Genomic DNA, 26,032 nt, shown 5'->3' on the forward strand with positions numbered 1-26,032 from the left:
ACGGGAGCAACCGAGCTCGGGGGACGTGTCAGGACAGCATGTCTGGAAGGAAGAGGTAGGTGAGCACAGCTGGAGAGTGGGTTCTGCAGGACTCTGGAGGGAGGGTGAGATCAGTCAGCATTGATGCTCAATTCTATTTGCTCCTGTTCACACTCCCCAAATCGGTGACATCCCTCGTCTCCAGACAATTGCTGATTCAATGCATCTGAATTAAAATGAGAGATCATTGAATCCCTTAGTAAAACGAAATACTTTCCCCTCTCCACCCTACAACTCGGTCTGATTATCTCTCAGTTCTTAAAAATCTTGCACTGTCTTTTCTCCTTACAGATGGGAAGGGTTTCTAGTATTTTCTGTTATTTCCAGTTTTGTTATTTGATAACTCGATTTCCCTTGTTGCAATCCTCTCCTATACAGACACTTAAAATCATAAGTCCTTAATTAATGGCAGTAAGGGGATGTGTAGGTATTACATCAATAATATAGACAGCCAGTGTGCACCCGATGCCCATATGATTTCAAAAAAAACTTGGATAAAAGTTATTCAGATTCATATTTTGATGTTTATCTTATATATTTTTTTTAAATGAGTGCCTGCAAGGCAGAATTGAGGAACTACAGTCTAACGGTGAATGAAATTATATTGGAATACAGACCCTTAAAGGTGATGAATTTAATCCTTCACAAAATAATCTGTAACTGATCCAGCCTGTCTGAGAAGATGAGGAAAAAATGGATCAAACTTTATTTTTACGTGAGGAGAGAGGAGAATGAGTAATCGAGTAAAAACTATCTTTTCCTCTTGACTGAAATCGAATGAAGTGTAACATTAAAGTTCAAACAATCCAGTCCAGGTTCTTATTAGGAGCCCACACACAGAACTTGCATTGAGATAACGACTTGCATTTTCTCAAGATAGTCCAAAGCACTTCACAGCCAATTAATTTTTTGAAGTGCAGTCACTCTTATGATGTAAATGTGCCACTAATTAGTGCACAGCAAGATCCCACAAACAGCAAGGATGTGAATGGCCACATCGTTATTTCTTTGGCGACTTTGGATGAGAGGTGAAGGTTGACCAGGAGATCTCTCTGCACATCTTCCACGACAGCCGTGGGACCTCCAACAGACAGACGGAGTCTCGGCTTAAGGTCAGCACTCCCGACAGTGCAGCACTCCCTCAGAGGGTCAGCCAAGATTTGGTGCTCAAGTCTCTGAGAGTGGGACGTGAACGCACGACCTTCGGATTCAGAGGCGAGAGTGCAAACTTGAAACTTAGCTTCTCAACTCCAAAGTCATTTCCTCATGGATTTCCCCCGTTGGGGATCATTTCTTGTGTTGTATTATTGACCGAAATCAGTCACCATCGGCAAGACGGGGCTTTAGAAAACCCTAAAATGTCGACTGCAGTCATGGAATTTGGGATGGGAATAAAACCTTCCTCGTGAATAATTCTCAAGTATAACCCAGCACTCCTGAGACTGCAAGAGTGTTATCTCAGCTTGCATTTCAGATGCTCAGATGCTGAAGGGGGAATTCTCCCTCGACACTCCACTGTCCTCTTTGCTGTGTGCTGAGATGAGACCAGTCTTTCTCGCTCTTCAATCTGTCCCCACAGAGCTACTTTCACACACTGGCCAGAACCACGCAGCTTACAGTGTTGTCCACCCCCGAAATGTTAAATTAGAAAACCAGTGCAGACACTGTTTAAAAGAGTAAGAAGGCTTTTATTCTGCTCGTTGCCTGTGTGCTACCAAAGACATATTTGGCACCATTTAAATACATTTATATCAATCAACAATATCACTGCTTGCATGTTTTAAGATATCATCTGAATCATGTATAGGGAGAGAAAGAGAGAATATCAAAAGGGTCATGGAGGTGGGAGTGACTAAAGAGGGCTGAGTGGGTAGCACTCTTTTCTGAGTCAGAAAGTTTAGATTCAAGTACCACTCCACAGACTTGAGCACATAATCCAGACTGACACTACAGTGCGGTACAGAGGCAGTGCTGCACTGTCGGAGGTGCTGTATTTTGAATGAGATGTTGAACAAGGCCCCGTCTGCCCTCTCAGGTGGATGTCAACGATCCCACAGCACGATTCGAAGAAGAGCAGAGGAGTTCTCCCCGGTGTCCTGGCCAATATTTATCCCTCAACCGACATCACTAAAACAGATTATCTGGTCACCTTGCTGTTTTCGGGATCTTGCTGTGCGCAAATTGGCTGCTGCATTTCCGACATTACAACAGTGACTGCACTTCAAAAGTACTAAAGCGCTTTGGGACATCCTGAGGTTGTGAAAGGCTCTATATAAAGGCACGTCCTTTCTTTTGGTCTTTGTTACTCGTCAGTGGGAGTGATTGAAATGGGAATCTACAGAAAGCTGGGGGTAGAACTTGATCGAACCTATGCACTTCAGCAGACCTGCACGGCTCAAATCTCCTGGTGGCCACACATAGGAACATAGGAACAGGAGTAGGCCATTCAGCCCCTCGTGCCTGCTCCACCATTTGATAAGATCATGGCTGATCTGTGATCTAACTCCATACACCTGCCTTTGGCCCATATCCCTTAATACCTTTGATTGCCAAAAAGCTATCTATCTCAGATTTAAATTTAGCAATTGAGCTCGTATCAATTGCCGTTTGCAGAAGAGAGTTCCAAACTTCTATCACCCTTTGTGTGTAGAAATGTTTTCTAATCTCACTCCTGAAAGGTCTGGCTCCAATTTTTAGACTGTGCCCCCACTCCTAAAATCCCCAACCAGTGGAAATAGTTTCTCTCTATCCACCCTATCCGTTCCCCTTAATATCTTATAAACTTTGATCAGATCACCCCTTAACCTTCGAAACTCTAGAGAACACAACCCCAATTTGTGTAATCTCTCCTCGTAACTTAACCCTTGAAGTCCGGGTATCATTCTAGTAAACCGACGCTGCACTCCCTCCAAGGCCAATATGTCCTTCCGAAGGTGCAGTGCCCAGAACTGCTCACAGTACTCCAGGTGCGGTCTAACCAGGGTTTTGTAAAGCTGCAGCATAACTTCTGCCCCCTTGTACTCCAGTCCTTGAGATATAAAGGCCAGCATTCCATTAGCCTTATTGATTATTTTCTGCACCTGTTCATGACACTTCAATGATCTATGTACCTGAACTCCTAGGTCCCTTTGGACATCCACTGTTTTTAACTTTTTACCTTTTTTGATCCAAAGTGGATGACCTCACATTTGTCTACATTGAATTCCATTTGCCACAGTTTTGCCCATTCACCTAATCTATCAATATCGCTTTGTAATTTTATGTTTTCATCTACACTGCTTACAATGATGTTCTGAGTGAGAACTTTGACAAATAATTGAAGCCAATTTGCCACCAAAATGAACCAAGTGAACTGAGAAAGCCTGCAACAGAAAACTAATCACAGCCCCGAGTTGATGCTGTTCATTATGTGTGGAGCCCCATGCAGACCCAGTCGCCCAGGGCCTTCCATCTTGTGGTGTCTCCAGCGAGGCCTCACGGTCTTTAAAGGGCGAGATGCATTCATCTGAACTGACCCATGATCCCAATCTCATCACTGGGAGATAGCTGCACACTTGCTGATGTGGCTCAGTTTTCCTTTTGGTTTTCTGCTGACTGGAGCTACCTTGGGAACTGACCGTGTAAAGTCCTATCTCCACCCATCGTGAATGGGGTCCATTCTCCTCAATCATGATGTAACCCAATAAAGCTGGACTGTCCATACTACACCCCACAAGACACAGGCAGACTCATTTCATTTGGAGTGTAGAATTCCGACTCACTGCTTTGCCCTGTTTTGAGTTTCCTGGGTCGAGAGGTTTGGAAAGGATTGTTCAATGGGCTGACATCTGAGTGGTGGACAAGTCTTAAATCAGAACACCAGGGGGGTGAAATTGGACTTCACCAAGAGCACAACAGGCTCACAGTGAACAGGCAGCCCGTTTTACACGGCCTCCTGGAGAGGGGTATATGTGGGTGGGAGGGACAGAAGAGGGGTATATGTAGGTGGGAGAGACTGAAGCGGGGTATATGTAGGTGGGAGGGTCTGAAGAGGGGTATATGTAGGTGGGAGGGACTGAAGAGGGGTATATGTAGGTGGGAGGGACTGAAGAGGGGGTATATGTAGGTGGGAGGGTCTGAAGAGGGGGTATATGTAGGTGGGAGGGTCTGAAGAGGGGGTATATGTAGGTGGGAGGAACCAAAGGGGGGTTGGTATACGTTGCTGGGAAAGACTGAAGGAGGGGTACACGGAGGTGGGAGTGACTGAAGGTGGTACACGGAGGTGGGAGTGACTGAAGGAGGTACACGTAGGTGGGAGTGACTGAAGGTGGTACACGGAGGTGGGAGTGACTGAAGGTGGTACACGTAGGTGGGAGTGACTGAAGGTGGTACACGGAGGTGGGAGTGACTGAAGGTGGTACACGGAGGTGGGAGTGACTGAAGGAGGTACACGTAGGTGGGAGTGACTGAAGGTGGTACACGTAGGTGGGAGTGACTGAAGGTGGTACACGTAGGTGGGAGTGACTGAAGGTGGTACACGTAGGTGGGAGTGACTGAAGGTGGTACACGTAGGTGGGAGTGACTGAAGGTGGTACACGTAGGTGGGAGTGACTGAAGGTGGTACACGTAGGTGGGAGTGACTGAAGGAGGTACACGTAGGTGGGAGTGACTGAAGGTGGTACACCGAGGTGGGAGTGACTGAAGGTGGTACACGGAGGTGGGAGTGACTGAAGGAGGTACACGGAGGTGGGAGTGACTGAAGGTGGTACACGTCGATGGGAGTGACTGAAGGTGGTACATGTAGGTGGGAGTAATTAAAGAGGGGGGGTATATGTATGTCGTTCCCCCTTCAAGTCACACTCCCCTTCCCTTTTTGTTGTCGGACCCCCTCCTAACGCTACTTCTGTTTTGGGGCTTCAGCAGAATCCGCTCAGCCAGGCGAGGGGTCCAGCGTCTCCCCCAGGGGCCAGAGGAGCCCCAAGAAGAAGCGCTCGCGAGCGGCCTTCTCGCACGCCCAGGTCCTGGAGCTGGAGCAGAGGTTCGACGGCCAGCGGTACCTGTCGGCCCCGGAGAGGGCTGACCTCGCCGGGGCCCTGAAGCTCACCGAGACCCAGGTCAAGATCTGGTTCCAGAACCGGAGGTACAAGACCAAGAGGAAACTGCTGGCGGCCAGCCAGCACAGCGCCGTGGTCAAGGAGCAGGTGGGGGCGGTGGACTGTAGCTCCCGAACACCGTTACTGTCGACCTACCAAAGTTACCGGCGCTACCCCTACTTGTACTGCCTGGGACCTTTCAGCCCTGCCATCTGGTAAGGTGGGGGAGGTGATGGGATGTCCTGAAGGGACGACGCACTTTATTTATTTAATCACAGGTCGGGTTTCCTCACTTCACACTCGGGCTGACCTGAGCCTCCACCAGCTCTGTGTTGGCACCAAAACGAATAAAATTGTAATACGATATTATCTCTGCAACATTTGTAATAAAGCGACATGCTATTTTTTTGGTACTATTGCCGACACCGATGTGTTTCATTTCAACCGGAGTGGCACCATGCAGCTCCCGGAGCATCAAATCTTTTCCAAAAAAAATTCATTCTTGGGTTGCGGGCATGGCTGGCAAGGCCGGCATTCATTGCTCATTCCTGGTTGGCCTCCAGAAGCCCTGGAGTCCTTGCGGTGAAGGTGATCCCACACAATGCTGTTGGGTAGCAAGCTGAAGCAGTGGGTGGGATCTATTGTGGCAGGCAAGTGGCTGGCAGGCTGGCATGGGCCTGCGATGCGGGGATAACGCCACGAGCGATTGGCACACGCACAAGCGGGTGCGAATCCCTCGTGCAAGGGGGCGGCGTTCGGCCCGGGTGATTGCACCAGGCCCCGTGCAGGTCAGGGGTCGTGAGGGGGGCGTGTGGGGGGGGTGGTAGAGGGAGGGAAGAGATCTGGTGAAAGTGACTGCTGATCTCTTGATCATTTTGTCAAGCATTTATATCTGGCCTATTGCAAACGGGCCTTTTCACGATCATACATGCGGATTTGACACCAGGTTAAGCCGCTAGTATTTAGTATGTTGTCTGGTAAAACATAGTGGCCCCAAACCCAACCTCTACAGGGGACCCCTCGCAAGGCAAACGCCACTCCTGGCCTTGGGACAACCTCGCGCTCAAGGGACAGAGCATGTAGTGAGCCCCTGATGGGCCCCTGTCCTCTCCAGGCATCTTTGGGACATCCTGAAGGTGGTGAAAGGCACTATATAAATGCAAGTCTTTCGTCCTCATTTCTTTCTTTTGAAATGCAAGCTGTGAGAGTTAATGTCCCGACCGTTGCGAGCACTTTTCAATCAAAGGCCCTGTCGTGCTCCCAGCTCAACTGGAACGGACGGGGAACAAGTCGGGGCTGTGAATAGAACAGGCCCAAATTCCCAATCAGCCCCCCCGACCCGCAAAGCTTTGTGCTGAAAACGCAAAGGATGAAAGTCCCCTGTATAATAGGCCCTGTAAATTAAAATCACACCCACATGTATGGTGTGAATGGAGAATGTCGTCAGCCAGGAGGGAAGGGGCAGCTAGACTGGGCTGTTCCAGCTCAGCATCTCCTCGCTGGCTCTGATTGAAGATCTCCCCACTACGGGAGACTTCTGAGTAGCCAGTGATTATTGGCAGAACTACCTTCCAGGTTCGAGATGCTTGGAGAGTTTGGCCTCTCCGAACTCTGGGTCATTTTGATCAGGTTTGGCCACGCTGGAGCTGTGGTCTGCATAATGGTCAGGCCCAGGTCGTGACAGATTCCAGCAGGGCTTAAAATGGTTTGCTCCAGAGTCAGGTCACAACCCAGACCAGAGTTATACTGCAGCTTTATCATTGGCAAGGGCAAACCACTTTGCAGAAAGGATAAAGATGCAGTATAAACACACCCTCAGGTACAGACTGGAATCTAATCAAGGGGTTCAGATGGTTTATATATAGAATAATGGATATCTGGGAGTGAGTTACAGGCTGGAATCTAATCAAGGGGTTCAGATGGTTTATGTACAGAATAATGGATACCTGGGAGTGAGTTACAGGCTGGAATCCAATTGAGGGGTTCAGATGGTTTAAATATAGAATAATGGATATCTGGGAGTGAGTTACAGGCTGGAATCTAATCAAGGGGTTCAGATGGTTTATGTACAGAATAATGGATGCCCGGGAGTGAGTTACAGGCTGGAATCGAATCGAGGGGTTTAGATGGTTTATATATAGAATAATGGATACCCGGGAGTGAGTTACAGGCTGGAATCCAATCGAGGGGTTCAGATGGTTTATATATAGAATAATGGATACCCGGGAGTGAGTTACAGGCTGGAATCTAATCGAGGGGTTCAGATGGTTTATATATAGAATAATGGATACCTGGGAGTGAGTTACAGGCTGGAATCCAATCGAGGGGTTCAGATGGTTTATATATAGAATAATGGATACCCGGGAGTGAGTTACAGGCTGGAATCCAATTGAGGGGTTCAGATGGTTTATATATAGAATAATGGATATCTGGGGGTGAGTTACAGGCTGGAATCTAATCGAGGGGTTCAGATGGTTTATATATAGAATAATCGATACCCGGGAGTGAGTTACAGGCTGGAATCCAATCGAGGGGTTCAGATGGTTTATATATAGAATAATGGATACCCAGGAGTGAGTTACAGGCTGGAATCCAATCGAGGGGTTCAGATGGTTTATATTTAGAATAATGGATACCCGGGAGTGAGTTACAGGCTGGAATCTAATCGAGGGGTTCAGATGGTTTATATTTAGAATAATGGATACCTGGGAGTGAGTTACATTCTGGGGTCTAATCGAGAGGTTTAGATGGTTTATATATATATAGAATAATGGATGAATCAGCAGATCTATAATCTGTTTTAAGGAGTGCCAGGTTCCTGTGAGGTGCATGTTATAGGCAGAGCATTTGATATGGGTTGACTGGAAGCCCACAGATAATGGCCCTGTTGATCCGAAGGGGTCATCTCACACCAGTGTGCTGCCAGCTTGTTGATCAGCTCACTTTACCACTTGACACCGGAACAGCTATATTTGAATTGTGGAACTCCTCACCAGGTCCGAGAAACCGAGGGGCTTCTTGGGCTAGCCGGTTTTGAGAGAAAAAATAAATCCAGCTCCCGTACCACGATGCTCAGACAGCTCAGGAGAACTTGAAGTTCACAAAATTAGACTCAAAATATGAAACGCAATTTGCGACCACTTCATCTCTGCTCATTCTACCTCTGTGTCTCTCTGTTTTAATGTTATTTCAGTTTGCCAAAGGATAAAATGCCACCCGAATGTTCAGGTGGGTTTACTCAGTAACTGCATCTGAAATCCTGACTTCAGCCGACAAAGGAATAAAATTGGGCGACCAGATTAGTCAACAAAAGAAAAATGTCCGGCTCCCGTTTACATACCCTGAATATTCAGGGTACTAAACACAGGTCACCTGAGAGTTTTAAACATGACACTCGAATCACTTCAAAAGCCCATAATACAGGGCTGGTTTCCACACAAAAACAAAACTTGCATTTATCACATCGTAAAACGTCCCAAGGCAATTCACAGGAGCGTTATCAGACAAACATTGACACTGAGCCACGCAAGGAGATATTAGGACAGGTGACCAAAAGCTTGGTCAAAGAGGTAGGTTTTAAGGAGCGTCTTGAAGGAGGAGAGAGAGGTGGAGGGGTTCAGGGAGGGAATTCCAGAGGTTAGGGTCCAGGCAGCTGAAGGCACGGCCGCCAATGGAGGGGCGATGGAAATCAGGGATGTGCAAGAGGCCAGAATTGGAGGAGCGCAGAGATCTCGGAGGGTTGTTGGGCTGGAGGAGGTTACAGAGATATGGAGGGGCGAGGCCATGGAGGGATTTGAAAACAAGGATCAGAATTTTAAATTCACGGAATATGGATTTTATTTCATGAAAACTAGCAGCCCGGGGTTACAATCGAAGAAAAAGGGAATCAAACAGCAGCAAGCATCGTGAGTAACCATAGCAATTCCCTCCCAAAATCTCCCACTGAAGTAAGCTCCCTGCAGTCCTGAAGGGCAAACTCACCAACACTCAATGTTCCTCCCTTCAGCTTCTACTCTACACATCTGGCTCTTCATTTCCACATTCACCATCTCACACCATCTGGTCAGTGATGTGGAGATGCCGGTGATGGACTGGGGTTGACAATAGTAAACAATTTTACAACACCAAGTTATAGTCCAGCAATTTTATTTTAAATTCACAAGCTTTCGGAGGCTTCCTCCTTCGTCAGGTAAATGTTCAGGATCTCCTTGAAGCCTACGCATTTATACATATAGAACAATACATGGTGTTTACAGACTGCCCCTGCAACTGCCCGTTGCCAAGGCAATCACCGTGTTCAGACAGAGAGGTGTCACCTGCAGAACCCCCGAACGGACGGACACCGCGCAACAATCGCCAAACAGGAGGGTTCCCTCCCAGTCGGGGAACACTTCAGCAGTCATGGACATTCATCCACCGACCTTCGGGTAAGCGTACTCCAAGGCGGCCTTCGAGACACACGACAACGCAAAATCGTCGAGCAGAAATTGATAGCCAAGTTCCGCACCCATGAGGACGGCCTCAACCGGGATCTTGGGTTCATGTCACGCTACACGTTACCCCACCAGCGAACAAATGTTATCTGTTTTTAATATAATGGGTCATTTGCTGGCTCTCTCTGCCTTCCGGATGTTTCTGCCTCTCTCTGTTTTTCTTCTCTGTTTTTTTTTTCCTGTTTGTTTTTTTGTTGAATGTGTATTCGGGGGTTCTGCAGGTGACACCTCTCTGTCTGAACACGGTGATTGCCTTGGCAACGGGCAGTTGCAGGGGCAGTCTGTAAACACCATGTATTGTTCTATATGTATAAATGCGTAGGCTTCAAGGAGATCCTGAACATTTACCTGAGGAAGGAGGAAGTCTCCGAAAGCTTGTGAATTTAAAATAAAATTGCTGGACTATAACTTGGTGTTGTAAAATTGTTTACATCTGGTCAGTGACCAAGTGGACTCCATCGAAAGGTTATATTCCATGTTGGTCAACTTTCTTCAACTGAACCCATTCTTTACATCTGTTGACGTAGAATCATACAGCACAGAGGGAGGTCATTCGGCCCATCGTGCCTGTACCGGCTCTTTGAAAGAGCTATCCAATTAGTCCCACTGCCCTGCTCTTTCCTCTTGGCCCTGCAAATCTTTCCTTTTCAAGTATATATCCAACTGCTTTTTGAAAGTTACCATCGAATCTGTTTCCACCGCCCTTACAGGCTGTGCATTCCAGATCATAACAACTTGCTGCGTAAAAAAAATTCACCTCCTCTCCCTCCTGGTACTTCTGCCAATTACCTTAAATCTGTGTCCTCTGGTTACCGACCCTCCTGCCAGTGGAAGCAGTTTCTCCCTATCTGCTCTATCGAAACCCCTCTCATAATTTGGAACCTCTATTAAATCTCCCCTTAACCTTCTCTCCTCCAAGGAGAACAACCCCAGCTCCTCCAGTCTCTCCACAAAACTGAAGTCCCTCATCCCCGGTTCATGTTCAGTGTCATTTGCCATTTTCGGTGATTTGCCTCTGTAAACCCAAACTCAATACTGCAACACATCTAACGTCCGAGGAGGGCCAACAAATGCTTCTGATCTGTCAATAACTGTGACCAGCAAAGACCCAAACGCTAAGAGCCACATCCTACATTGCTAAAGAGCTCTCTTGTAAAACCATTTCGAATCCAGAGAATAGTTAGAATGTGGAACTGGCTACCACAAGGAGTGATTGAGGCAAATAGCATAGATGCATTTATGGGGCAGCTCGATAAGTGGAGGGAGAAAGGAATAGGGTGCCTATGCTGATAGGGTGAGATGAAATAAGGTGGGAGGAGACTCGTGTGCAGCATAAACCAGTTGGGCCGAATGGCCTGTTTCTGTGCTGTAAATAATATGTAATTCAATATCGACAATCTTTCTTAATCTGTACATTAAGTGTTTTTTTTTCTGCGGGATGGGACAGATTGCACGCTGACATGTTTATCCAGCAACTGTCAGGACCATACCGAGCGATTTATCTAATCTTGAAGTCCCTGCCTGTATGAACCTTCTAGTGCAAGTAATAGCTAACACCAAGCAAGAGCCTCGCAGACAAGCGGGCGGATGGAAAGAGCAGCGATTGGCTTTCGATGCAATTCAGGGCACCAGCGATCAGAGCTCTGCTGATAAGACAAAATGTCAGAGTGACACATCGGCCAATGATTGACTCTATCTTGATTCAGGATGCACATCTCTGCTTTCATGTTATTAAGTGCAGGCTCTCAATCTTGTTTAATGAGCCAGAGAGTTATCTCCCAAGACTGTCCAAACAAACGCTATTATGCTCCGCTCTTTAAATACCAATTACGGCAAATAGCATCCCAAAGCAAACACAGGTTATGTGGTAAACCTGAGCGCAGCCCATCACCACACTGGTCCATTAGCGTTTTAGCCTTTTATCAGGAATCGATTGGGAAAATACAGCAAGAAACGTTGAGCCAACTTCCCCAATGCAATGGCCCAGGGGCGAGGGCTCCATTTACACGAGGGCTCGGTGAACCGACCCCTTCAACTTGTGGAATGTATAAGGAGGTGTCAAGGTCCAAGGCGACGCCAACGCTACTCAGACTCACTCCACTGTCAAAGTCTGGCTCCGACTCCAGATTCACACTGAAAAGAAAGGTCTTGCATTTATATCGCGCCTTTCATGAACTCAGGACGTCCCAAAGCGCTTTACAGCCAATGAAGTACTTTTTGAAGTGCAGTCACTGTTGTCATGTCAGAAACCCGACAGCCAATTGGCTCACAGAAAGCTCCCACAAACAGCAATGTGATATTGAGGAGATCATCTGTTTTCGTGATGTTGGTTGAGAGATAAATATTAGCCAGGACACCTGGGAGAACTCCCACCCGAGAGGGCAGACGGGGCCTCGGTTTAATGTCTCATCCAAAAGACGGCACCTCTGACAGTCCAGCACTCCTTCAGTCCTGCACTGAGAGTGTAGCCTAGATTTTGCGCTCAAGCCTCTGGAGTGGGACTTGAGCCCACAACCTTCTGACTCAGAGGCGAGATAGTGATACCATTTGAGCCACTGCTGACACTGCGTGGAAGGCATTTCCCCTCAGTGTTGCTGGTGCAACAACTCTGGGACTGATCAAATGCCAAAGGTTCAACAAAAAAAAACGACCTTTTTCCACTAGTGAATTATTCCCAGACTGAAAGCTTTACAACCTTCCTGTTGTCACATTAACCCAGTCACTTCAAGTGTTCTGTAATAGGACCTGGCAAGCAGTCATTACCCAATGAGGCAGAAAATGTTGAGTGCATTCTTTCCTAAATATGATTACACTTCGAATATTAGCCGATCACATGGCAACCGCCACTGTCTGAGTTTCAAGTGACAAGAGATAAATGTTTGCAGAGCAACAGATTGGCCACTAACAGAAGGGCCCTCTTCTCCAGGTAAGTACAGAACTCCATACAGAAGGGTGCTCCCCTCCAATTAAGTGTGTACCTGTAACGTGTACATGCGATGAATGTCCAGGAGTTCCAGCTCTTCCGTTTTGGTATTTTCCCCTTTTCTTTCAGGCAACTTTACATCGTCCTCCGGCCAAAATGGCGGCCAGGTACCCTGCTCAGTCACTGCAGCTGAGCAAGCGAGTGACAGGCCCTTGAAGGAGGAGAGCAATCCATTTTCCTGGCTTCTGTTCTGCTCCTCCCTCTCCCATGGCACTGGAACTCACCTTGTGGGCAAGCCACACCCCATCGCTCCATGGCGCACACGGAACACTGATGCCCGCTGATGCGCCACCTCCAACCGTCGCTACGGAAACCCATTCAATGTTCTAGCTCAGGGTCCCTTTGTTTCAGCGGTACGGTTGGATAGTCCAGACGGGCACTGCCCACAACCAGAAGGCCGGTAGTTCCTCTTCATATGGCACATCCGTTTATTACAAGGATGATACCAGAGCTGAGAGGTTACAATGATGAGGAAAGGCTGAACAGGCTGGGGCTCCTTTCTCTAGAAAAGAGAAGACTGAGGGGTGACCTGATAGAGGGCTTTATAATTATGTAGGGGTTCGATAGGGTAGACGTAGAGATGTTTCAACTTGTGGGGGAATCCAAAACTAGGGGCCATAAATCTAAAATAGACACTAATAAATCCAATGAGGAATTCAGGAGAAACTTCTTTGCTGAGAGAGTGGTGAGAATGTGGAACTCGCTAACACATGGAATGGTTGAGGGGAACAGCACAGATGCATTTAAGGGGAAGTGAGATAAAGACAAAAGGGAGAAAAGGAATAGAAGGTTATGTTGATAGGGTTAGATTAAGAGGGGTGGGAAGAGGCTCGTGTGGAGCATAAACACTGGCATAGACCAGTTGGACTGAATGACCTGTTTCTGTGCTGTAAATTCGATGTGATGCGATGTAATTAAGGGGCCTGCCCCTCTGTTGCTGTTAATGAAGAGACTGACCACTGATCGAAGAACAATTTGCCAAAAAATGGAACAGAACTGCCCGCTCCCACTACACAGCCTCCCCGAGACTTGGGCGTATTGTAATTATGCGGGTAACTCATTTACCCGCAAAATTCAGCGATCTTTTAAGCCACGTGTTTGCTTTGTGCCCAGATTGCAAGTGTGTCTCTAGGCGCGAATGCGGAGGAAATTCCAGACTTGTATTTTTTTTAGTAAATTTTCACGCTCGTCAAAAGTGCTGCCAAGCAGAATGCTTTCCCGATTCGGGCACCAGGGACAGCACCCCAGCACCCACTGTTCACCGACAGCATGGGTTAGGGTGAAGCTGCCCCAGCCCAGTCTCGACAGAGCATCCCCTGGTTCACCAGTCGGACATTTACCATTTCTCATATAGAAAGATATATATATATACACACACACACATTATTTCTCTATACATCATTAAAAATCTTGCATAGGACATGGACTTCATGTCGCCAAACCTTACTTCTTCTTGTTACTATTTCTGGTCACACTTTTCTACCAACATTTACCATTGTAAATTGCTATGTCAACATTTCCCATTAGATTTCGCTATGTAAACTGTCACAGTGTAATTGCAGGCTCCGGCCATGAGGTGGCTCTGTGGAGTGAGTTTCCGAAGTCTCATCCACGAGGCAAAAACGAAAACTTGTTTGGATCAAATGACCGTGGGCAATTTATTTGTGTACATAAACCTTGGGTGAGACCTAACAGTATAAGTGTAGCCAAAGGCTGAACACTCCAAAACAACAATGATCGTCACAGCGGCCTAACTGAAAGCATGGCCCAACAGAACACGGACGTGGCAAGGATTGTACACCTACTAGCTATGATGGTGAGGTATGGGGGGGTAAGATGACGGACTATGCCCCTAGAGGAGTGAGAAAGACAGACAGGCTGTGAACTTACAGACAATGATCCCCTCAGACAGCTGGCGAGTGAACCAGGGCCCTGGTATGATGAAGGGAGAAGAGATTGGTATATTGAGAATCAAAAGTTAATTCGAAGAAAGCAGGCCGGATGATAGTGTAATTCAGCAATCACTTCAGGTGGAATCGGTCACATTGCAGCATATATTTGTGAACTGGCTCCTTTAAGAGGTGAGAATCGGAGTGCTGGTCCCAATTTGGGAAACTGATACTCCCCCCAGACTCCGCAGAACCAGTTCATTCGCTGGCTCCCATTGTGCAATTACCTCAATGGTTTGGATTCGGGTTATTATGATCAACATGCCAAGTCCACTCACTGCACATTCGGTGAAGACGTTTCCAGAGGGGTAATGCGGGAGGGAGGGAGAGTGGGGTTTTTTTTTCCTCCCACAGGGTCTCGCAGTTCAGTTGGAGAGAGGCATAAAGCCTGATGGACAGTCAGTGAATGATCTCATGGCACTCGTTGACAGATGGGCGGTTATTTCTATAAAAAGGTGGGAGTGCCCATTTTGCTCGGGGCAATGTCTCAACTGTGGCACCCAGCTGACATTACAAGATTGTTGCAGAACAATAAGTGCCCTGATCGACACATTAACCCTTTAAATGCCCCATCGGTACGTGTTACAGTAAACTTGCAGCTTTGTCTTCCTTTGTATTTTTCAGCCCTCTCCTGAGAGCAGTGACTCACTCTGGTGCTCAGAGCACTGACAGAACTCCAGTGCTTTGTCTCCAGCTGTGATTGCTCAGACAGGAACAAAAGCTATTTTACCAGAACGGCACCAGGGATGAGGGACTTCAGTTATGTGGAGAGACTGGAGAAGCTGGGGTTGTTCTCCTCAGAGCAGAGAAGGTTAAGGGGAGATTTAATAGAGGGGTTCAAAATCATGAACGGTTTTGAAAGAGTAAATAAGGAGAAACTGTTTCCACTGGCAGAAGGGTCGGTAACCAGAGGACATACTGATTTAAGGTGATCAGCAAAAGAGCCAGAGGCAACATGAGGAAACATTTTTTTATGCAGCGAGCTGTAACAATCGGAAACTCACTGCCTGAAAGGGTGGTGGAAGCAGATTCAATTGTAACTTTCAAAAGGGAATTGGATAAATACTCGAAGGGAAAAAAATTGCAGGGGAATGGGACTAATTGGACAGCTCTTTCAAAGAGCCAGCACAGGCACAATGGACCAAATGGCCTCCTCCTGTGTTGTAACTACTATGATACAATGAATGTAGATGCGTTATTTGACCGCAGGAGGCATCACTGCTGAGTCTAATTCTACCCTCACCCAATGACCTCACCTTGAAAAGATCAGCAGGGTATTTCAGCACAAGAACAACCAATGCCCTGATAGCCACATTGATCCTTTAAATGTCCCACTGATATGTTTTTTTGCAGATCATGGCTGACCTGTACCTCAAATCCCTTGATAACCTTACCTAATAAAAATCTAGCTATCTCAATCTTGAAAATGTAAATTGACCGGGCATCCATAGCCTTTGTGTGGTTGGGGCAGGTGGGTTGGGAATGAGAGTTCCTGAATTCCCCAACACCGTGTGAAGAAGTGCCTCCTGACCTACATTAGCTCCCGGTCCGGCAATGCCTCGATTTTAAAATTCTCATCCTTGTTTTCAAATCCCTCCATGGCCTCACCCCTCCCTATCACTGTAACTTCCTCCAGCCCTCCAACCCTCTGAGATCTCTGTGCTACTCCAATTCTGGCCTTTTGCGCATTCCCGATTTCCTTCGCTCCACCATTGGCGGCCGTCCGTCCCTTCAGCTGTCTGGGCCCTAAACTCTGCAATTCCCTCCAGAAACCTCTCCACCTCACTCTCTCCTCCTTTAAGACGCTCCTTAAAATCTTCCTCTTTGACCAAGCTTTTGGTCACCTGTCCTAATATCTCCTTATATGGCTCGGCGTCAAATTTTGTTTGATAATTGCTCCTGTGAAGCGCCTTGGGACGTTTTATTACGTTAAAGGCGCTATATAAATGCAAATTGCTGTGGTTGATTTCACTCCTAAATGGCCTAGCTCTCATTTTAAGAATGTGTCCCCTTGTTCTGGATTCCCCCGCCAGAGGAAATAGTTTCTCCCTATTAACCCCTGGTTACACTGATTCGAGAAAACTTTCAGCTCCACGTGTCAAAAATCCAAGTGGATTCCACAGTCCAAGAGAACACGACTTGGGCCCAAGGTCATGGTGGAAGTGTGGTCTAGCTCTCCTCCCTCCACATTAACAGTCGCCGACGCACTCTCTATTTGCCTCTTTCAAACTGGCTATTTGAGGTCGTCTTCTGTCAATGGGAGCTTTCTTTGCTGCTATTGATTCAACAAACTGCCCATGGACCACACCTGCCCATTCTAAGGCACAGCTCAAAGACCCACTCCAGAACATTGATGTGATGGTTGAATGTACACAGCTGAGGCAGAGGGACTACACCAATAATTGGGCTCCTAGACTCTTTGCAAAAAAAATTCAACTTACTTCACAAATAAAAACACACTACAAATTTCCGCTCTTCTCTCTGCCCCTCTTAAAAGGTACTCATCCTCGTGTTCAAATCCCTTCATTGCCTCGCCCTCCCTATCTCTGTCACCTCCTCCAGCCCGACAACCCTCCGAAATCTCCTCCAATTCATGCCTCTTGCACATCCTCGATTTCCATCGCCTCACCATTGGCGGCCATGTCTTCAGCTGCCTCGGCCCTAAGCTCTGGAATTCCCTCCCTAAACCTCTCCGCCTCTCTCTCCTCCTATAACACCTCCCGAAAACCCACCTCTTTGACCGAGCTTTCGGTCACCCCTCCCAGTCTCTCCTTGCCGTTCAATTTATTGCAATTCCACCTCTTTGGGGCATTTTTCTATGTTCAAGGCGCTATATAAAGGCAGTCTAAATCTGGAGTCGGGGTCCTGAAGGAAGGAGGCTCCATCCTTCTTCATTTCAGAGTCTGCTCAGGCCTTGTTATCCGATTTACGTTCAGCGTCAGTGTGAAGCAGTTTCAGGCTAAGCATATCGAGTGCAGCTGCCCCTTATTTCAAACCAGTTGACTTCTCAGAAGGACCTCAACAAGTGGGCACAACCAGTCTCTGTTTGTAGCCACTTAAGCCAGCCCTCCAGCAGGGCCATTAAAGAAGAGCTAGGCAAGATAATCACTCCACCTTGATCTTTCCCAGGGAAACACAATCTCTGAGCGACATCTTCTCTGGGGAAATGGGTCCTGATTAAGAGTCTTGAACAAACAAGTGAAAATGGCAGTGCCAGTGAGTCTGGACTGTGGAAATTTTCTCTCGATTATTTCAGGTCCCAGATCCTTTGAAGTGTCAATCAATCAATCATATCGTCGCAAAGCATTTCCAAACTGGGGTTCCTGAGATCTTCAGATTCCTGGATTTGTTGACTTACTAGCCTGTTAATTCTGTTGCCATATTTTGATTTTAAAATTCTCATCTCAGTGTTCAAATCTCTCCATGGCTTCGCCCCTCCCTAACGCTCTAACCTCCTCCAGTCCTCCAGCCCTCCAATTCTGGCCTCCTGCACATCCAGGATATCCATCGCGCCACAGTTGGTGGCCGTGCCTTCAGCTGCCAAGCTCTGGAATTCCCTCCCTAAACCTCTCCGCCTCTCCACCTCTCTCTCTCCCCCTTTAAGACACTCCTGAAAACCGATCTCTTTGACCAAGCTTTTAGTCACCTGTCCTAATATCTCCTTATGTGGCTCGGTGTCAAATTTTGTCTGGTAATCGCTCTTGTGAAGCGCCTTGGGACGTTTTACCATGTTCAAGGCGCGATATAAATGGAAGCTATTGTTGTCTGTCCATCAAGAACAGGAAGTCCGGAGTCATCCCCACCATGCCACAAGGTTCGAGGTGCGTTCTGATCAGGTATGTTAACCACAGCTCAACATCCACATCAAAATTTCCATGGGGAATCTTTGTGATGCGACAAGGGGAGTTCTGTCTATATTGTCGAGTCCCGCCCCCAGGCTGCCTCTAGTCAGCAGTCATAAAGCATTAAACACCATTAGAAGGAGCGTCTGAGCCACATAAAGAAGCATGTCGTTGTCTCCCTTCCCAACCTTCTGGCTGATGTGACATTGCAGGTGGATACACTTCCCCTTTTAATGCAGCTTGTGTTAATCATTCATCCTCCACAAGAGCCCGTCAATCTCTTCATCTCTGCAAAAAGCGTCATGTGCTCTGCTGATTTGCCACGGGGGAAGATCTGCTGGTAGACAGAGGAGGAACTGGGGAGACGATTTCATTCTGTTGCTACTACTCTGTCAGCAGCTGCCAGTCAAACACTTCTTAGCAGAAGGAACGTCTGCCAACTTTGATAGGGCATCCAGGAAAACACAACAAACAGCATAGAGGCTGCTGACGAGAATTACACTGCATAGAGTTTACAGCACAGAAACAGGCCATTCGGCCCAACTGGCCTATGCCGGAGTTTATTCTCCACATGAGCCTCCTCCCACCCTACTTCATCTCACCTTATCAGCATATCCTTCTATTCCTTTCTCCCTCATGTGTTTATCTAGCTTCCCCTTAAATGCATCTTTGCTATTCACCTCAACTACTTCATATGGTAGTGAGTTCCACATTCTAACCACTCTCTGGATAAAGAAGTTTCTCCTGAATTCCTTATTGGACGAACTATCTTATATTTACGGTCCCTAGTTTTGGACTCCCTCCACAAGTGAAAACATCTCTACGTTTACCCTATCAAACCCCTTCATGATTTTAAATCAGGTCGCCTCTCTTTTCTAGAGAAAAGTTCCCCAGCCTGTTCAGTCTTTCCTGATGGGTGACACTGAAAGGTTACACCTGAGTAAATCTTTTTTGCACCTTCTCCGGTGCCTTTATATCCTTTCCATAATATGGAGACCAGAACTGTTCACAGTACTCCAAGTATGGTCTAACCAAGGTACATGGAGACCAGAACTGTGCACAATACTCCACGTGTGGTCTAACCAAGGTACATGGAGACCAGAACTGTTCACAGTACTCCACGTGTGGTCTAACCAAGGTACATGGAGACCAGAACTGTTCACAGTACTCCACGTGTGGTCTAACCAAGGTACATGGAGACCAGAACTGTTCACAGTACTCCACGTGTGGTCTAACCAAGTACATGGAGACCAGAACTGTTCACAGTACTCCACGTGTGGTCTAACCAAGTACATGGAGACCAGAACTGTTCACAGTACTCCACGTGTGGTCTAACCAAGTACATGGAGACCAGAACTGTTCACAGTACTCCACGTGTGGTCTAACCAAGGTACATGGAGACCAGAACTGTTCACAGTACTCCACGTGTGGTCTAACCAAGGTACATGGAGACCAGAACTGTTCACAGTACTCCACGTGTGGTCTAACCAAGGTACATGGAGACCAGAACTGTTCACAGTACTCCACGTGTGGTCTAACCAAGTACATGGAGACCAGAACTGTTCACAGTACTCCACGTGTGGTCTAACCAAGTACATGGAGACCAGAACTGTTCACAGTACTCCACGTGTGGTCTAACCAAGTACATGGAGACCAGAACTGTTCACAGTACTCCACGTGTGGTCTAACCAAGGTACATGGAGACCAGAACTGTTCACAGTACTCCACGTGTGGTCTAACCAAGGTACATGGAGACCAGAACTGTTCACAGTACTCCACGTGTGGTCTAACCAAGGTACGTGGAGACCAGAACTGTTCACAGTACTCCACGTGTGGTCTAACCAAGGTACATGGAGACCAGAACTGTTCACAGTACTCCACGTGTGGTCTAACTCTGTCACCATTTCTTCAGAGAGCCAGTTCAAAACAGAAGGAAACCCTGTTTGACGTTCTCTACATCACAGGAATGTTTATACACAGCCTTCCCAGTCATGCACAGTGCGAGGGAGATACGAAATGTTGAACTTTTCCAAACTCCCACCTCCACTTCCGGGACATCCCAGGCCACGCCACCATCAGGCCCAGGAAGCCGGCAGAACTTCCAGGCCTCAGCAAAGCAGCCCAAACGTCACTTGCAAGACCGTCCCACCTATCTTATTGGACCTCCCTCCCTGTGGCAAGCCAGAGCCCTCCAGCTGATGTCCCCATGACAGTGCTGGTGAGACCAGAATTTGTCACATTGGGGATCCAACCTCCGACTACTTTGGAGTGTAAGATGTTGGGACTATCGACACCCAGCACAGCCTCAGGCATGGATTTATGCACAATCTTTGGACACGTGGAGTAGACATTTTTTATATCCTGCCTTTGGTCCGTGTGCTCCCATCTCCATGATACGTAAAATTACATAGAATTTTACAGCACAGAAACAGGCCATTCGGCCCAACTGGCCTATGCCGGTGTTTATGCTCCATACATGATGACACATGCAGAAAACCATTAACAGCTGTGACATCACCACTGCACTATTATCAAGAAATAATTTGAAGCTCATTGCTGGAAAATTCTTCATCTGAATGAGGAGGAACTTGAAAATAAAACATGTCTGTTCTGACGATAACTCCCCGACATTAAATGGAAGCCCATCCACTCCCTTCACCACCGGTGCACAGTGGCTGCAGTGTGTACCATCTACAGGATGCACTGCAGCAACTCGCCAAGGCTTCTTCAACAGCACCTCCCAAACCCGCGACCTCTACCACCTAGAAGGACAAGAGCAGCAGGTGCATGGGAACAACACCACCTCCAAGTTCATCTCCAGCTCATACACCATCCCGACTTGGACATATATTGGCCGTTCCTTCATCGTCACTGGGTCAAAATCCTGGAACTCCCTTCCGAACAGCACTGTGGGAGAACCTTCACCACACGGACTGCAGCGGTTCAAGAAGGCGGCTCAGCACCACCTTCTCAAGGGCAATTAGGGATGGGCAATAAATGCCGTCCTCGCCAGCGACTGAATCCCGAGAATGAATATATTTTTTAAAATGCTCAGAATCATTGCACAGTCCCTCTCGACAACACCCGTTCCCACTCTTCAAATGCAAACCCTTTAATAAAAAAAATACAACTATACCAGCAGAAGTAGGGGAAAATAGGACTTGCTAATAAAGATTCTTTGCATCCATTTTATTTTATAAACGATACTTATTAGTAGACCAAAGTATGGGACTGAAACAAGCCATCCAACTGAAGTGTCAGATCAACTCCCAGATTAACAGCCACGGACATTTTGCGGATTCCAGAAACGTGGAAAACTTTTGTGTGACGGAACAGGTTTTATGAATAATCTTTGAAGTTGCTCAGCGGTTGTGTGTGGGTTCACATGTCTATCAGATTTAATAGACTGCACCTCGACCCTCCCAATGCCATCTTTAAACAGTTTGTAGCCTCAACCCAACTCCCAGCCCCTCAGCAGTCCCTTCATCTCATTACCAAATGACTCAGATTACCAAATATGAGGAAGGAGGCCCTACTTCATGCCATCCCACTAACTCAGAGAATGTCAAGTGACCTTACACAAAGCACACCGGGATCCCCTGCACCTTTGGACGACTTATTCAAGATGCAAGACCAGTATTCCCCTTGTTTTGTCTTTCGCCCAGTGGAGAGGAGCATCACCCTCCTGGTGAGGCTGGGAGAGTGGACATCGGGCGCTGGGAGTGTTTCGAAATAACGAACGAGAACTTGAAAGCTGCATTTGTATCTCACCAGGCACTTGCCGCAAGTCGGGCCTTCTCAGCCTGGCTGCAGTGAAGTCGAACAATCAGTGTAGCCACAGCTCCTGCTGATTCTAACCAGGAAAGGCCCCAAAACGTGCTGATGTTCCTTTAAAGCAATGAGCAGTAATCCCCAAGAGTTTAACATTCATATACACAGCTGCAACATGGCTCACGGTAACATATACACAACGTAAAGATTCAGTGCCTGAACTTCAAACCGCCCCAATCTTTCCTGTTTGTTTATGGGGAGAAAGCAATTTGACACTTCAAATGACAGCCAGTTATTATTTGTACAGCTATTTATAAAATCACCTGCTTACCTGAATATTCGGTTCCTCGTGAAGTATTGACAACTGGCTCCTGAGAAACAAGCAAAGGGAAAAGGGTCTTTTAAAATACGTAATATACTACAATTCTTCTGTATGCACGTACTTCCTGCAACTGTTTCCCCGTCACGCTATTTCCGTCACACACTGTGTGACACTTGAAATTTGCAATTTCTTGCTTTGCGTTGTGATTTAGTCCTCCAACCTAGGTGGCATTGTGGCGCTATCAGTTCAGCACAACACCACTCACCCGTGTCCCTGATCTACTGGCCTAAATAAGTTCATAGCTGTGTCCCTCAGCCAACATCACTGAAACAGTTTATCTGCTCATTGTCTCATTGCTGTTGGTGGGATCTTGCTGTGCATCAAAACAGTGACGACACTGCAAAAGGACTTCATTAGTTGTAAAGGGCTTTGGGACGTCCGAAGATTGTGAAGGGTGCGACATAAATGCAAGTTCATTCTTTCCATTAAACTTTTTGGCACTAATTCAAATGTCTGATTTTAAGAGGCGTGTCTGCTTTCTTTTTTGTTTCACCTGGGTGTCTGGAAATATTTTTGTCTCCAAATAACACATCTTACAGTGCGACGCTCTCTTCTGTTGTGAGGTGGGCTGATTGTTACCGGTCTCTCATGTGGGACCACCTTGCAGAAGTGTTGGGCAGCCACTCGGAGGCGTAGACAGATAAAAGTGGATGGGGAGGCCAAAGGAGGGAGTTAGAGGAGGAGAAATTTGCCAAATTTGCTGATCATAGAATCATAGAAGTTTGCAACATGGAAACAGGCCCTTCGGCCCAACATGTCCATGTCGCCCAGTTTATACCACTAAGCTAGTCCCAATTGCCTGCACTTGGCCCATATCCCTCTATACCCATCTTACCCATGTAATTGTCCAAATGCTTTTTAAAAGACAAAATTGTACCCGCCTCTACTACTGCCTCTGGCAGCTCGTTCCAGACACTCACCACCCTTTGAGTGAAAAAATTGCCCCTCTGGACCCTTTTGTATCTCTCCCTTCTCACCTTAAATCTATGCCCCCTCGTTATAGACTCCCCTACCTTTGGGAAAAGATTTTGACTATCTACCTTCTCTGTGCCCCTCATTATTTTATAGACTTCTATAAGATCACCCCTAAACCTCCTACTCTCCAGGGAAAAAAGTCTCAGTCTATCCAACCTCTCCCTATAAGTCAAACCATCAAGTCCCGGTAGCATCCGAGTAAATCTTTTCTGCACTCTTTCTAGTTTAATAATATCCTTTCTATAATAGGGTGACCAGAACTGTACACAGTATTCCAAGTGTGGCCGTACTAATGTCTTGTACAACTTCAATAAGACATCCCAACTCCTGTATTCAATGTTCTGACCAATGAAACCAAGCATGCTGAATGCCTTCTTCACCACCCTATCCACCTGTGACTCCACTTTCAAGGAGCTATGAACCTGTACTCCTAGATCTCTTTGTTCTATAACTCTCCCCAACCCCCTACCATTAATGGAGTAGGTCCTGGCCCGATTCGATCTACCAAAATGCATTACCTCACATTGATCTAAATTAAACTCCATCTGCCATTCATCGGCCCACTGGCCCAATTTATCAAGATCCCGTTGCAATCCTAGATAACCTTCTTCACTGTCCACAATGCCACCAATCTTCGTGTCATCTGCAAACTTACTAACCATGCCTCCTAAATTCTCATCCAAATCATTAATATAAATAACAAATAACAGCGGACCCAGCACCGATCCCTGAGGCACACCGCTGGTCACAGGCCTCCAGTTTGAAAAACAACCCTCTACAACCACCCTCTGTCTTCTGCCATCAATCCAATTTTGTATCCAATTGGCTACCTCACCTTGGATCCCGTGAGATTTAACCTTATGTAACAACCTACCATGCGGTACCTTGTCAAAGGCTTTGCTGAAGTCCATGTAGACCACGTCTACTGCACAGCCCTCATCTATCTTCTTGGTTACCCCTTCAAAAAACTCAATCAAATTTGTGAGACATGATTTTCCTCTCACAAAACCATGCTGACTGTTCCTAATCAGTCCCTGCCTCTCCAAATACCCTCGAACAACTTACCCACTGATGATACAAAGATAGGTGGAAAAGCAAGTTGCGATGAGGACACAAAGTGTCTGCAAAGAGATATTGACAGGTTAATCGAAGGGGCAAAAATTTGGCAGATGGAATATAATATGGGAAAATGTGAAGTCATCCACGTTGGGAGGAAAAATAAAAAAGCAAAATATTATTTGAATGGAGAAATACTACAAAATGCTGCGGTACAGAGGGATCTGGGTGTCCTCATACATGAAACACAAAACATACAGGTGCAATAGGTAATCCGGAAGGCAAACAGAATATTGGCCTTTATTTCGAGTGGGATGGAGTATAAAAGCAGGGAAGTCGTGCTACAACTGTACAGGGTGCTGGTGAGACCACACCTAGAGTACTGCGTACAGTTCTGGTGCCCTTATTTAAGAAAGGACATACTTGCATTGGAGGCAGTTCAGAGAAGGTTCACTAGGTTGATTCCGGGTATGGAAGGGTTGTCTTATGAGTAAAGACTGAACAGGTTGGGTCTATACTCATTGGAGTTTAGAAGAATGAGAGGAGATCTTATTGAAACATACAAGATTCTGAGGGGACTCGATAGGTTAGATGCTGAGAGGATGTTACCCCTCATGAGGGAATCTAAAACTAGGGGGCATAGTCTCAGAATAAGGGGTCATCCATTGAAGATGGAAATGAGGAGGAATTTCTTCTCCCAGAGGGTCGTGAATCTTTGGAATTCTTTACCCCAAAAAGATGTGGAGTCTGAGTCATTGAATACATTCAAGGCTGAGTTAGACAAATTTTTGATCAGCAAGGGAGTCAAGGTAAATGGGGAAAGTGCGGGAAAGTGGAGTTGAGATAAAAATCAGATCAGCCATGATCTCATTGAATGGCGGAGCAGGCTCGAGGGGCCGAATGGCCTACTCCTGCTCCTATCTCTTCTGGTCTTATGGTCTAGGTCGGTGACCAGGTGGAGGGTTTTAGGGAAGGAATCCCTGAGCCTGTGGCCTAGATGGTTGAAGGCACAGCCGCCATTGGTGGGATGAAAGGAGGGATGGATGCACAAGAGGCGAGTGTTGGAGGAACAGTGAGTGCTGGGGACGGGGGGAGGAGGGAGGTTGCTGGGCTGGAGGAGTTTACAGAGGTAGTAGGGGGTGATGCCATGAAGGGATTTAAACACAAGTCAGTAACCATCGGTTGTCGTGAGTGAGTGATGGACATTTAGTACCAGTTGGTTTGTTTGGATGGTGTGTGTCTGTCGCATAGTATGAAGCACGAAACGAGCACATCTTATGGCAATGAAAGCTCGACAGTTTATTTTATCCCTGTTTGGTCGCTGTGTCATATCAGTTGCAGGTTTAGTCATTCCTGATTTAAGGAGTGATGTTAATACATTGTTCATTAACACCCAGATGAGGCATGTTAAGTACAGACTCCCCATGTGCACCCAGAGTTGATCAACTCTCCACTTTGGCCCGTCACACT

At 46.9% G+C, this 26,032-nt stretch overlaps 1 protein-coding gene across 2 annotated transcripts in view; it reads left to right on the forward strand.

Moving 5' to 3' along the window:
• The window catches only part of LOC137336125 (homeobox protein Nkx-3.1-like), a 5,826-nt gene extending 302 nt beyond the window's left edge, over window positions 1–5,524 (forward strand). Inside the window, exons 1-2 of one of the 2 annotated variants that reach the window (XM_068001609.1) lie at window positions 1–55; window positions 4,939–5,524. The exon at window positions 1–55 is cut by the window's left edge and continues 302 nt beyond it. In XM_068001609.1, the coding sequence (XP_067857710.1) occupies window positions 1–55; window positions 4,939–5,330 (447 nt within the window). In that variant the 3' untranslated portion in view covers window positions 5,331–5,524. The remainder of the gene's footprint in view (window positions 56–4,938) is intronic. The other variant, XM_068001610.1, reaches the window with a different exon arrangement.
• The last annotated feature ends 20,508 nt before the right edge of the window (window positions 5,525–26,032 follow it).

Source organism: Heptranchias perlo, chromosome 20 (assembly GCF_035084215.1).
Source record: "Heptranchias perlo isolate sHepPer1 chromosome 20, sHepPer1.hap1, whole genome shotgun sequence".
NCBI classification, from domain to species: Eukaryota; Metazoa; Chordata; class Chondrichthyes; order Hexanchiformes; family Hexanchidae; genus Heptranchias; species Heptranchias perlo.